Source organism: Liolophura sinensis, chromosome 7, assembly GCF_032854445.1.
Source record: "Liolophura sinensis isolate JHLJ2023 chromosome 7, CUHK_Ljap_v2, whole genome shotgun sequence".
Lineage (NCBI taxonomy): Eukaryota > Metazoa > Mollusca > Polyplacophora > Chitonida > Chitonidae > Liolophura > Liolophura sinensis.
This window is the reverse complement of record NC_088301.1, coordinates 23,438,882-23,452,065: the sequence shown is the minus strand read 5'-3', so window position 1 is coordinate 23,452,065 and position 13,184 is coordinate 23,438,882. Positions and strand designations below refer to the sequence as shown.

At 36.3% G+C, this 13,184-nt stretch overlaps 1 protein-coding gene across 12 annotated transcripts in view; it reads right to left on the bottom strand.

Annotated features, from left to right (window-relative positions):
- Positions 1–13,184, bottom strand: part of LOC135471433 (microtubule-actin cross-linking factor 1, isoforms 1/2/3/4/5-like) — a 164,846-nt gene that overhangs the window by 133,775 nt on the left and 17,887 nt on the right. For all 12 annotated transcript variants that reach the window (XR_010444439.1, XM_064750671.1, XM_064750672.1 and 9 more), the window contains one exon: positions 10,907–10,968. Coding sequence is in view for 11 of the 12 variants with exons in the window: in XM_064750671.1 (XP_064606741.1) it covers positions 10,907–10,968 (62 nt within the window). In the remaining variant the exon portion in view is untranslated. The remainder of the gene's footprint in view (positions 1–10,906; positions 10,969–13,184) is intronic.

Here is a 13,184-nt window from a genome sequence, read left to right as displayed (position 1 = left end):
ACTGTCTCAGTCAGATAATCCTTCTCAAGATGCCAGTAACTTTTAACCTGATATCAATGTGTGGCAAACCAGTGTGACCTGACCAGAGAGAAGACCAAGTACTCCACCACAGCATCATGTTTCTTTAGTGAGGTTCCCTACCGGTACCCACACTTTTCAAGCTGATAGCCTTAGTAAAGGAGACCTGATTTTCTCTGTTGTGGCTGTAGAGGTGGTGATGGGTGGGGTAAAATTCCCAGCTATATTTAGGGTCATGAGATAACTGAGAGTGAATTGCTGACCAGCCTGAACTCTAGGGGGTGGGGGTTGGGGAGTTAAAGAGGATTTAAATAGCCTGTGGAATTTGAACTGGGTTAGGGAGATCAGACAGTTTTAAGATCCTCAGCTGTGTTCTAGGCCAGCAGCTCAGCTATAACAGAGGGATTAGTCCGAGGCAGTATTACCAGATACAGCTGATCAAAGGGAAATTATGATAAAGGGCAAACCACACACATCATCTGGTTACAGACACTCAAATTTCAATATAATTCTAGGAATGATAAATGTACCCTGTACTAGGAAGCTGTGGTTTTCTGGAGAGAACCTCACTGTATATGCATGTACTGAACATACCCCAGTACATGTATGTAGAAAGTCAACAAGTTAATTGGAGAAACATAAGACAATCCCTTCACCAATACAATAAAAATAAAACAATGGATCAAATATTGTTTTCAAAAAGGCATACATGGATTGGAAGCAATAATGCTTGAACAAAGTCAGCTCACGAGTAGTTTCTCCAGTGTCAAAAGTGAATTTGCTCTGAACTCTCCTTAAACCGAACTTTAACTTTAACTCCTAAGAGAAGTTGGTTTCAGTTCTGACAAAAAACAACCTGCTTTTACGAGTGAGTCTACGTTTAACTTCATGGTAACTTTTTGATAAAATATGTACAGGCAGATATGAACAATAACCAGACTGTCCAACGTTTGAACTCTACACACCCAGTATGTGGCGCCCAGTCCAAAACTTGTAGTTCATTTTGGTCTGCAGATCTCATCATCAACCCATCTTATTATCTTTCCCACAACAATGTGCTACTTAACACAAATATGTGTATATACACGTTTATGGTTTAGGAATATTTTTGTCCTCATCACAACGAGAATCAATATTTTGACAACTGATGACAGTCACTTTTGAGAATGCCAGAACAAATGTTCAACAGATCTTTATATCAACTACATGTATTTCCTGTACATAGCCTTTTTACACTTCTACACTTATAGCCTAAACCCTCATCCTTCAGCGTGCATAGCTCTTTAATAACTAAACTGTTCTAGTCCAGAGACCAATGGCACTAAAAGCTTATGAATAAGACTAATGGATGAAGCCTGTCAGTTATTACATGCAATTTGAACCCATAATGTATTAGAATTAAAACATGTGAAAACATTCGATCATAAATGCTGTATACATGTAGTTACTTTAAATCTATTGAATAAAGTGTTATTATTAAGCAGAATAAACTGCATGTACCTGGATATAATCATTTACATTCATATGTGATGTAATCAAATCCATGTATGACATAAGTTCATTTGTAGTACACCTGCACTTGCATGTCATGTCTTGCATTTCACATAATTTATAAATAATTTATAGTCAAGAATGAAAAAAATACTTCATTCACAGCAAAATTATTGAGATTTTTGGGTCATCTAGTCATCCCTCTAAAAAGTATCTTTTTATCACTCTAAAAAAAATTAATGAACAACCTATAATAAAAGCAGGTGTCACATTAAAATTCAATGACTAGTCTCATATCCCTGAGGCAGATATCTAGCATCACCTGGTTCTAGTGGGCCTATACATGGACAGCGCTGCATCATTAAGGCCACAGGTAAATCTACTTCACGTCATGTACAGGTAAACAAGCAGGTATGGTATCTTACTCACATTTCAACACATAACAAACATGCCATAGCCTTCACATTTCACCACACCTATATTCACAGGACACAAAAACCCCTTCAAGGTAATGGAAGCACACCTGTCTATACTAAAAGCATACATGTATACATGTACATGCAATTTAAATTTAGCTTTCTAATATACATAGTTTTGTATATAATAATTACACAAGACACGGAGCATTTACTGTAACCAGGGAAAAACAATCATGCTTATAATGAAATGCATGTAGATATGTATGTACTTCATGTACAGTTAAGAAGGTCACGTTATTAGACAACAGTAGCGTGACAATAGCATTCTTAAATTCGAAACTCCCATTTCTTTCCAGCCTTTTACTATTTCATCTGGCATATACTAGACAGGCAAACCCTTAGCTTACAGTGCAAAAACACACAATTCCGCATACTGCTGTTGACTGGGTCACAAACAAATTTATAACCTTATCTATACATCAGCCCTGTTTGTTCATTTCTTCAATGCAGACTGACAAAACAGTAATGTGAAAGTCCCCTCCCACTGACGCTCATAGCAGAGGCACTTTTAATCCCGACAGGAGATTGAAAAATTTAGTCTATAACATTCATAATTTGATTCTAATCCCATAAAAATGAAAATACATCAGTCTTCCTTGACAGACTAATTAGGCAGTATTAATAGCAAGATGTCAAAATGTCAGTTACATGTACAGGTAAAATACCCCAGGACAGGTAAGAAAACAAGAGCAAACACATTGTATTTATGGATATATTCTCAAACATTACATTCATATACAAAGAGTACAAAGCCTTGGGTTACATGTACATGGGGTGGCAGGGGTTAGACATACGGTAAATCACCTAAAATTTCCCACAAGAACATTGTGCCTGATTCAAAGAATTCTATTGATCTTACATACTTTATACATTCAACGTTTTCAACCACTAAAGCACTTTTTTCAATTATAATGAAAATGAGGCTAAAAATTATTTGCTTGTGTCATTAAAAATAAAGGTTTCACAAAACTGAGCACATTATTTCTCTACTCCCCATGATTCTCTCAGAATGTTTTACAATATTGGTTGCAGAGGGGGCTGAAATGGTTGACTAATTAGGGTAGGTGTTTGAGGTATGTCTGGAAGACTGACATTTATTTGTCTTGAAAAATGCGTTATTTTGGGCGAAATTTTACCATAAGTCTGCAGTATTAAACTGCCGATGATGGCCATGTATCTAGGTTAGGTCATAGTGGTGTACATTTCACACAGTCAAATATACGTACACATCAGTGAGTTTAATCAATAATTCAACTGAGGCTCTATTGTACATGAATGTATTAGTCAGACAGATGTGGACATGTACAGCAGCTTATACACACACTTGTCAGGACATCAGCTACCCAAGAGAATCGTAAAAATGTAGAATACCAGTATGCAAAAAGCTTTTTATTCCAGACATTATTCAGGCAATTCAGGCAATGATCAAACAACCTCCATGCTAAAGTCAGTCAAACAATGCACCGTTACAAGGTTAATGTACACTGTATGTACACATGTATTCTACAGTGTATCTCATTAAACCCACTGGTAACCGTGAAATTTTTTCACAGGTTTCTAAAATATTGTTTTTTTTTTTTCGTTTGTAAGATTTATAATGAAATCCATGTATTTTATTGGCTGAACAGTTGAACTATGAATGCACGGTTCAGGTTTTCCCCAACAGAAGGCTGTCTTTTACCACTTCACCTTTTCAACCCATATTTAACACCCTGATTTTCCACTACATCATAAAAACAGTAGTCTTACTAAAGACTGAATATTGCAGGGGATTACAAGGAGCTCAGAGAAATCAATAAATGATTACAATGCTGGATCATTGCCCAAGCTGCTGGAATCACTGTCCTGGTCAGTCGCCAATACAATCAGATTTGTCTGAGGTCACAACACTTGGCACAGTAACAAATGGAAAGGAGAAAAAATAAAAATGTTTTTAGAGCCAGGCCATTTTATTACATGTAGAAGAAACAGGCAATTTAACTAATACCGGAAAGTATCCAGCCATATGATTTTTTTTTTTTCAAAATGGAGTGGAGAGTTCTCACGGAAACATGGCATGTACCAGATAAACTTTAAACCAATGTCCATGACAAATTCGAATGCAAAAAAAAAAATCTCATTTGGATTCATTTATTTACATACAAATTTCCAAATGTTCTGATTTCTTGTTTTGTAATGTGCTAGACAACTTTGTTCATGTGCTGTTAACTCTGTCATCCACTCCTGCCTAAAAGCAATTTATCTTTGCTAATTAAGTTTATACGTTTTGCAATAATGGGCACACACAACACTATTTGCAACATTCCTCAAGATGCCTTTATCATACAAATGTTATATGGACTTTAAAAAAAAAATGAAAAGAATGATTTCCAAAACACGTCACAAAGTCGATAGAAATCCAGAATAACGTATGAGCACTTTAGCAGCCAGCTACATGTAGGTGAGCACCTTTTGTATGGTCTTCTAGAAACTTCTGAACATACTCTGGCTCAAGTATTTGTATGGGTAAGTAATTTCCTCCATTGAAATTGGAGCATGTATGCCTCATTGTACATGTAGGTATCAAGTTTTTGAAACCTTAACAATTCGCAAGCATGGACCAGGTATGCGCATTGTCATGTTACAGAAAATGACAGGTTTCGGTTTTGATATGTTAAAGATCTAACTGCTTAATCTTGTTTCTCTGGAGATTCTAAGCCCTTTCACAAAGATGACAGCCATAGGATATCTTGTACAACCATGATTATCAACAGGTAATGAATGGTACAGCTTTGGCTCAAGTTGTCCTAATTTGACAGAGTATCAATTATACTGATTTGAAACTCACACAGAAATGGCAATGTCAATATGCACAGGCTATTAACAGTAAAAATAAAATAACTCAAATATACTTCAATGACAAGGCAATGCATGATAACCAACAATTTATAGAAAAACAAGACCTACATACATCCACCAGCATGCATGTAGAACTGATGTTATCAACACAAAACATTATCCAAGAATTTGTGCTTTATCAAGTCCAAAACATCCCGCATGTGAATTGTATCAAAGTCAAAATAAACTGTAGATGTGAGTTTGTCAATGTCAAATCTTTCACACTATACAATATCTTATCATTGTCAAAATACTCTACAAAAACTCAAATATTTACCAAACACTGTGCCTTATCAATGCCAACTTGACACATGCCAGCCACACTATTTCACACACATACAAAATCTTAGGTATTGGTAAAATTTTAAGATGTTGTGGAAGCTAGAGATAATATATGAATCATAACAAGTATACATGCAACATTTATTTATTTGATTGGTGTTTTACGCTGTACTCAACAATATTTCACTTTTACCACAGTGGCTAGCATTATGGTGGGAGCTCCTGGGTCATTGTGACGTTACATACATGTATGATATTACTATGCACGTAACACACGTACACACTTTGGTAGACTTACTGTAAATGGCACGTTGCGTTTGAAAAAGAGGGCATGTGTGAATCTCAATTTCTAAAGCAGTCCAAAATGGTTCGCTCAGTTGTCAGAAAGGCATCTGGAAAGTTTTGACACATGTACATTATATTTCATACAAGCATTACTTTTCTAAAGCTATTCTTGCACTATTTGCTTAGTCCTACATGCCACTGTCAAAATTTCCACTCATAAAGAGCTGTGATTGGTATATGTATGCATAAAATGTAACACCACAATGTGATATTTCTGTTCCTGTCATAGATCCAACTTCACCTGTAAGCTTACAAACTGATGTTCTTTAAAATCTCATGGCTTCTTGATTTAAATATGTTCTCACCACGATATGGCTGAAATACTGTGGGTGTGGCGTTAAGCCATAATCATTCATTCATTCTTTCATATTATTTAGTTTTAGGATATCTGTTCTGAATAAATAAGCAATTTGGTTACAAAAATGAAATGATATGAATCAAGAGTGATTACTCGAAAATGAATTGAGCCTATCTTTTTCACGCTGATTCAAAATTTTTTTGCGCTGATTTTGACTTATATATGTTTTTTTCATCTCCATCTGGGAACAGTTCTTAAGCAGCTACTTGTTAATGAATAACAGTACATTTATGTTCCAACGTTGGTACAGACTAACATTCACAACTCATATGGAATAACTGGCTATAAGTACTTCCCCAGCAACTAATCCATGCATCAATAACTTTATGGACTTCAAAAAAACAGTCAACCTCCATTTCCTCAGATTACATAGCCTTTTACAAAGTATTAAAATCCAGTGGGAGTTTGAGGTCAAATTTACATTTCCTTGTGACAAAACAGCTGGTGTCATAAAAATGCTGGCCCAGTGTTAGAAGTCAATCATGTGTGACAAAGAGAGATGGATCCAGGGTCCATAAATCACTGAGGTAACATCAGTACGCTGAATTTCAACACGTTCTGGCTTCTCTCAGTGTTAAGAACCACACCATTATCAATAAGAAACGACAGTGAATCATCTTGCTTTTTCAAAGGCATATCATAGGCTTCAATGCATACTTTTCTGACTTACAAACCTTCCCTAATGTATGTACAAGGAGACTAAGGAAGATATTATATTTCAACTCAAAAAGTGTTCAGCAGAGAGAAACAATTTGCCCACATCTATTTCTTAAAGTGACCAATAACACTTCTACAAGTAACTGCTTCATTATTTACTAGTGATGATTTAAAAGAGCACTATCTGCACCTGTACTGTAAACAAATCTTTGCGCCCAATGACTTTGCTTAGGGAATTTTTTTTCTTTCTCATTTTAAAATATTTTTGTATGAGGAAGCCAGGCACAATGATGTTTAACATCCAGGAACAAACCATTACCACCAACTGTTATGACAATATCTGCCCCAAAATAGATTTGTTATTGCAAATATTTCAATCTTAATTGTTTCAACCCTTCCCAAGGTGCCCCCCCCCACCCAACCCAATCATAGCAAAAACTTCACCGCATTTTATTTCCATATCAAAGCTACACAAGCATTAATGATTGACAGGTCCCACAATTCATTTAAAAGGTTTAGCCAAATTTGTACTGGTTCATCAAAACATGTCATTTACCTACAGGAATCATGACAAACAAGTTCGCCTTAAATTTTACAAATCCCTGTCAAGGTTGTCTATATACAACAATACGAAGCATAAATTAAGGCTTGACTGTTTTTTTTATTATGCAAATCTGTTTTTATGTTTGGCTTTTCTGAACAGGATTTCAAACCAGCCTGACCGGATTGTACTACAGTAAAAATAGCTGAGCCAGCTGAATTCACTGGAGGACTTTTTCTTCACTAACCTCCAATACGTGTACAACTCTGTTAAGCTACATGTTGTTTGTCTAAATTGGTGGCCACATTAAAACTTTGATGTTATCTGTGGGAATCTGTGTAAATTGGAACACTCCTTGTACACCGCCATGTTTCTCCAATGACTTCCCCGCTGGAATGTTACCCCAGAAACAACTGACGAGTAACTAGTGTACACACTTATACACACCTGTCTATTACACTTCACTCAGCACACCATTAGCAGGTTAGCACGCTTTTGTACCTTCATTGTCAAACACACAGTAATTGTTTTAGCTCTTGGCTCCTAGCCATTGTCATTACTCTATCAAAAACTCTGATCTATCATAAACTTGTTACGTCATTTACAACTGATTACCTGTACTGTACCACGATAGTTCAACACGATATCACAGAACAGCAAATAAACCTACTTTTACTGAGACAAAAGACATAATAATTCTCTTAATAGCATACACAGCTAGATGCCCTATTACCTAACTGCCACATCTACAATGTCTAACATTGAAACCCATGTACAGGAGTTACATGCAAGAATACATGTACACGAACTCCAGTTTTCTGTTTTAACAGCTTTTTTAACATTAATCTTTGCAATATCTAACTGATAATGTCATTTATGAAATATTAAAAAAGGAATGAATAAAATGAATAGTTATCATGTACACATATATTTGCATTTCTGGAACGTCCGAAAGCTTAAGACCAAATTCCTGGAGGGAGTTTTAGAGGGAGGTAGTTCTTTTTGGGTAGTTGTTTTTGTGCTTGTTTGAGTATGAGCAACCGTGGGTCTTTACATGCACAAATGTACCAATATGCACTGTACAGCTAAATTTGTGTTGTAACTGAGAAGAATGTCCGAATATCAGATAACACGGTTTGCTTTGCGCATGAATCTCAGAGATTATATATTACATGTAGGCTGTTCTATTACATGTACAAATATATTTACAGTATTAAAGTCATAAGCTCCATGGCTTGATGAAGGCACTATAAATACCTCATCGGTTCTTATCTTCAGTGCTGTACGTCTCGGCACATGTACATATGCCTGCAGCCAGAATGATAGCGATCAGATGTTCAGGCAAATGTCTACAATCCATACATGCCTGTCAGACATACAAGCTCATTGGTTGTATAATTTCTTAATCCATATTTGTCCATCGGAATTAAGTGCTCACTGTCCATGTCGTATAGCATTCCTGGAGCAAACATTCACACAATATTTCACCTTTTCATGAACAGGTACAGGTATCTTTTGTTAAGGCTCTGACTGCATATTCTCTCCTTTCTTTCTGTGTAACATTTTAATAGTCCAAACACTATAAAATAATTTACACCCCTCTGCTGTTACTCTTTTGACTGAAAAATCTCTTCACACATTATGATTTATATTTTGGCCAAGTTACTTTGTTAATATAGATGCAAATTTGCATTTTTACAACTTACTCAAGATGAATGTTACAGAAAAGCATATGTGTATGCACTAAATAGAGATCCTTCATACTAAGTAATAATTTATTAATCACAAATTACTGAGAAATCAAGATGTCGCAGTACATCTGGAACAAGATAATACTTAGCCTTCGGAGAGATCATACTACATGTACAGGTAAACACCAAAAAAAAAACCCTTCGCAAACATGTTGCAAAGCAAACTGACCTGGGTCCTGTTAGAGAAATTTCAAATTTTTTTTTAATCTCTACTCTTTTTCAGAGGTTGTTTGTTTACCCTCACTCATTAGCAGTGATGTGTACATGTGGCCCCTATCCTTATTAGGTTGAGTTTGTACAAGTTGTAACAACAGGTTATTCCTGCCCTGCAGCTTTGAGACTGTCACCCTCAGTTATAACCCTCGTGAACACTCAGCGAGTTTACCGGTCTGTGATGTTCATCTGTACATGGGCTGTTACATGTACTGTAGCATAGTACTTGTCATACGTGTAGTCCGAAAGACAGTAGATAAGAAATGGTCTGGCCACAACTTTGTGTATTTGGCACAAAATTTTCTCCATGACTAAGTCACACATATTGTGAAATGTTCTAGTCATCTTTTGGAAAAAATGAAACTTTCTGCAGAAAAACGTGGAACTTTAAGGTATTTCTTGGCCTCTAAAAATGCAATTTTCAGGTGAATTTACCTGACCAATATAAGTATGAGTTACTCAAGATGGAGTCTCATGCACTGAACGCAGGAAAAAAGGGAATTTAAACACAGAACAACAAACAACAGACCTGGCGTTTGTACAATATAAAAGCTACTGAGCTGCATGTACATGTGTCATTAGTAATTCCATCTTAACACAGTATACTCTGGTCAATTAAAAGCACCTAAAAAAAAAAAAAAACAAGCTTCCAGCAACCAGTGCCCTCCCACTCCTTAATTTTAACCTTCTGTTTTATACAAACACCCCTAACACATCTACAGATATTGTGCAGTAATTACTTGGAGCAAAGAGTCTACATTCCACACTGCTCCCACACACTTCACCTTAATCCTCCACTGACTGTCTTATATTTGCACAGGTATTGGGAGTAAAAGCCGAACCCTGTTTATAACTGCTCTGTCCTTCATGGGTATGTACAGGAAGTCCACTACAGTTTAATAGTGACAGCCATGTAGAATACAATGAAACCAGTTTGTACACTTGTATATATGTCTGAACTGACAAAAGCAGAATTTGTATGAAATCAGAGAATGGAAAAAAAGTATATTTAGGGCAATAGTTTTAAATATAAGAACAAGAATCTTGAAAGCTTTTTTCTTTCAAACCACTTTTTAAGGGCAATGAACTCAAAGGAGTGTGTTTGATACAATGTGCTTCAGCACACAAATACCATGTTTTAAGTTCTTCCAGCACAAAAATGCATTAAAAAAATAAGTTTATTCAGCAACTGAAAAATGATTCTAAATTCAGTTTTGCTCCATAGGGACACAATTCCAGTTCAGGCAAACCAGTGACAAATATTGACAAAGGTAATATCCATGTAATTTTGAAACTATTAACTTACAAACACAGCCAGCAGAAATTCTAACTATTGACAGAAAGCACAGAAGACTGCACATATTGGACCTGAACTTGCATTAAAGGTTTTCTACTTCTTCAAAACCACAGTGCAGTTCAAAGCCAAAATGACTCTTCTCATGGAATGACACCAAGTGCCTGTTAACAGGCCAGCAATCATATCTTCTAAACCTCAGGTACACAACAACACACTTAATATATGGTCAACCTGAATCAAATGTTTTTGCCAGGCAGAGGTATTAGCAGAAGAAAATTCAACATTTCCAGAGCTTTAGTCAAACATTACCATCACATTAAAAGTCACACATGAGGTGAAATGTCCACTCAGGTCCACCCTGTTAAGTTACAGCTATCGCTAAGTCATGTCCCTTCCTCTACCTAATAATGATGTGTTTAGTCTGCACATGTATTACCAATGTTTGCTAGGGTGTTGTGTTGGAGTGTCCAATCCCCCCCATCCCTAACCCCCAATGTTTGAAAAGCTTTTGTTCATGACGTCTTGACGTATGTGGCCCTAGAGGACCTCTCTAGTATTGTCACATGACCCCTCACGATCTTGACACTACACTCCTACCTTTAGCAGATGTTTGTTCACCCATTTCGTAAATGTTTTCTTTTGGACCGCATCTCTTTCATCTGCAAAGACATAAAAGAGCAGGTGAGAAAATATAATGTATAAGCAGGTAAACAGTGAAACTGAACGACATGGGTATGTAACAGACAAAGAGCTTATAATGTATATACGGGTAAACTGCATGAATAAAATATAACTACAAGAGAATTACTAGAAACAGACACGCCATTTCAAAACAACTGTTACCCAAATGTTCGTGCCCAGAGCACTTATCCTCGAGTCGTCTCTCATAATAGGCTTATGTACAAGAACTTTTCAAAAAACATTTGAACAGAAGCAATAATAACTTCCTCCAAAGTCAGTGCAAAAAAAGCTCACTATAAAGATATTGTTTCATTCATGTGCCAAAACATTTTATGCAGGCAATTGCTTTTAACATCATAACATGGTAAAACAAGAACTTGAAAATTCTGATCATTTAACTCACAACTGCAGAGCCTACACATCTGTCACGAATACTACATCAGCTCATGTAATATATTTATGATGTTTTATGATTGTTTTTAACATCATATCATGGTAAAACAAGAACCTGAAAATTCTGATCATTTAACTCACAACTGCAGAGCCTACACATCTGTCACGGATACTGCATCAGCTCATGTAATATATTTATGATGTTTTATGATTGTTTTTAACATCATATCATGGTAAAACAAGAACCTGAAAATTCTGATCATTTAACTCACAACTGCAGAGCCTACACATCTGTCACGAATACTACATCAGCTCATGTAATATATTTATGTTGTACTTTTTAATGAAACCAGGAATTTTTCACAAATGTGTTTTAATCATGTCCACCCTCAAGAGTAAAGCAACCATAAATATCTTTATAGATGTTATTCAAAGGCATGTACTGGACGCTATACATGTAAACCTTGCGATTTCAAACAAAACAAAAATCTGCGCTAATGTGTCAAGATTAATGACGTCTGTAAGTGTGAGTTTTCCACAGACTACAATCTAAGGTAACAAATATTGTGATATCAGTGAAACAGGAAAGCAGATTAACCCCAATCATGCATAACAGGGTGTGAAAAGGCAATAAGAAAAAGTATGGCCTGCAAGTGGTCACAATTTTGCAACCATTGAATTCTTAACTGGATGTACATATATGCATGTACATGCCATGCATGTACACATTATCATATTTGTGATCCAACCTGATAACTGCTTAATCTCGAGGAAATTTTAGACCATATTGCTCAGCTAGGCAATGTTTACTTAAGTCAGTGGAAGTTAATACACAATAACATCTATACTTTATCCAGCTCATGCTGGCTTCTTCCCCGGCCATTAGTAGGAATGTCTTCCAGCAACCTGCGGATGGTCGTGGGTTTCCCCCCGGGCTGTGCCCTGTTTCCTACCATAATGCTGGCCGCCGTGGTATAAGTGAAATATTCTTGAGTACGGCGTAGAACACCAATCAAATAAATACATAAATATACTTTATCCCTAGAGAGGTGTATCTTCCATGTAAGCTAACACCAATCAATACAAATTTGTGATGAACTTCAATTTCCTCTGCATTTCCACAGTGGCCTGCCCACCAGGTAGAAATTCATGCCAGATTTCACACCCACAAATGATGTAAGTACTAACACATGTGAGTGGTGGGCCTAACCCCTGCTCTTAAATATGTGTGCACAAGCCTTTTGTACCAGCCACAGGAAATGGGATTCACCATGTGACATATATATAGGAACACATCATTTAGATACAAATATATACATGTATAGCCAGTGGTTATGAGTCTTTAGTGCAAATTTATGTAATGCTATAGCTGCATACATGTACATGTGCACTCCCAGAAGTGCCACATTTGTCTGTAAAAGATAAACAAACCCTTTCATGTAACCAGCCTTTCTGAATGAGGTTAGGCCCTTACATTATTTATCGAGAAAATATCGTCGGTGGCATTTTGCGTCTCCATGCAAGAGGGCAATTGGTTAATAATGTAGGCCCATAATGAAAAGAGTAAATGTGGTAGACTTCATGAAATCTTGTCTATACATGCAACTGTACAATACATGTACATATATACAGTTATATTACATCTAGTATAAAGACCACAGTACACATAAGCCTTGCACTATGTTATAACAGTGCAGATTGGCATATGCCAAACTCTTTCTAATGTGGTGTAAAAGTCAAGCAAACTGTTATGTTGCTTAACATAAAGGCTAAATCCTAATCGCACTGAGTCTATGAGAAT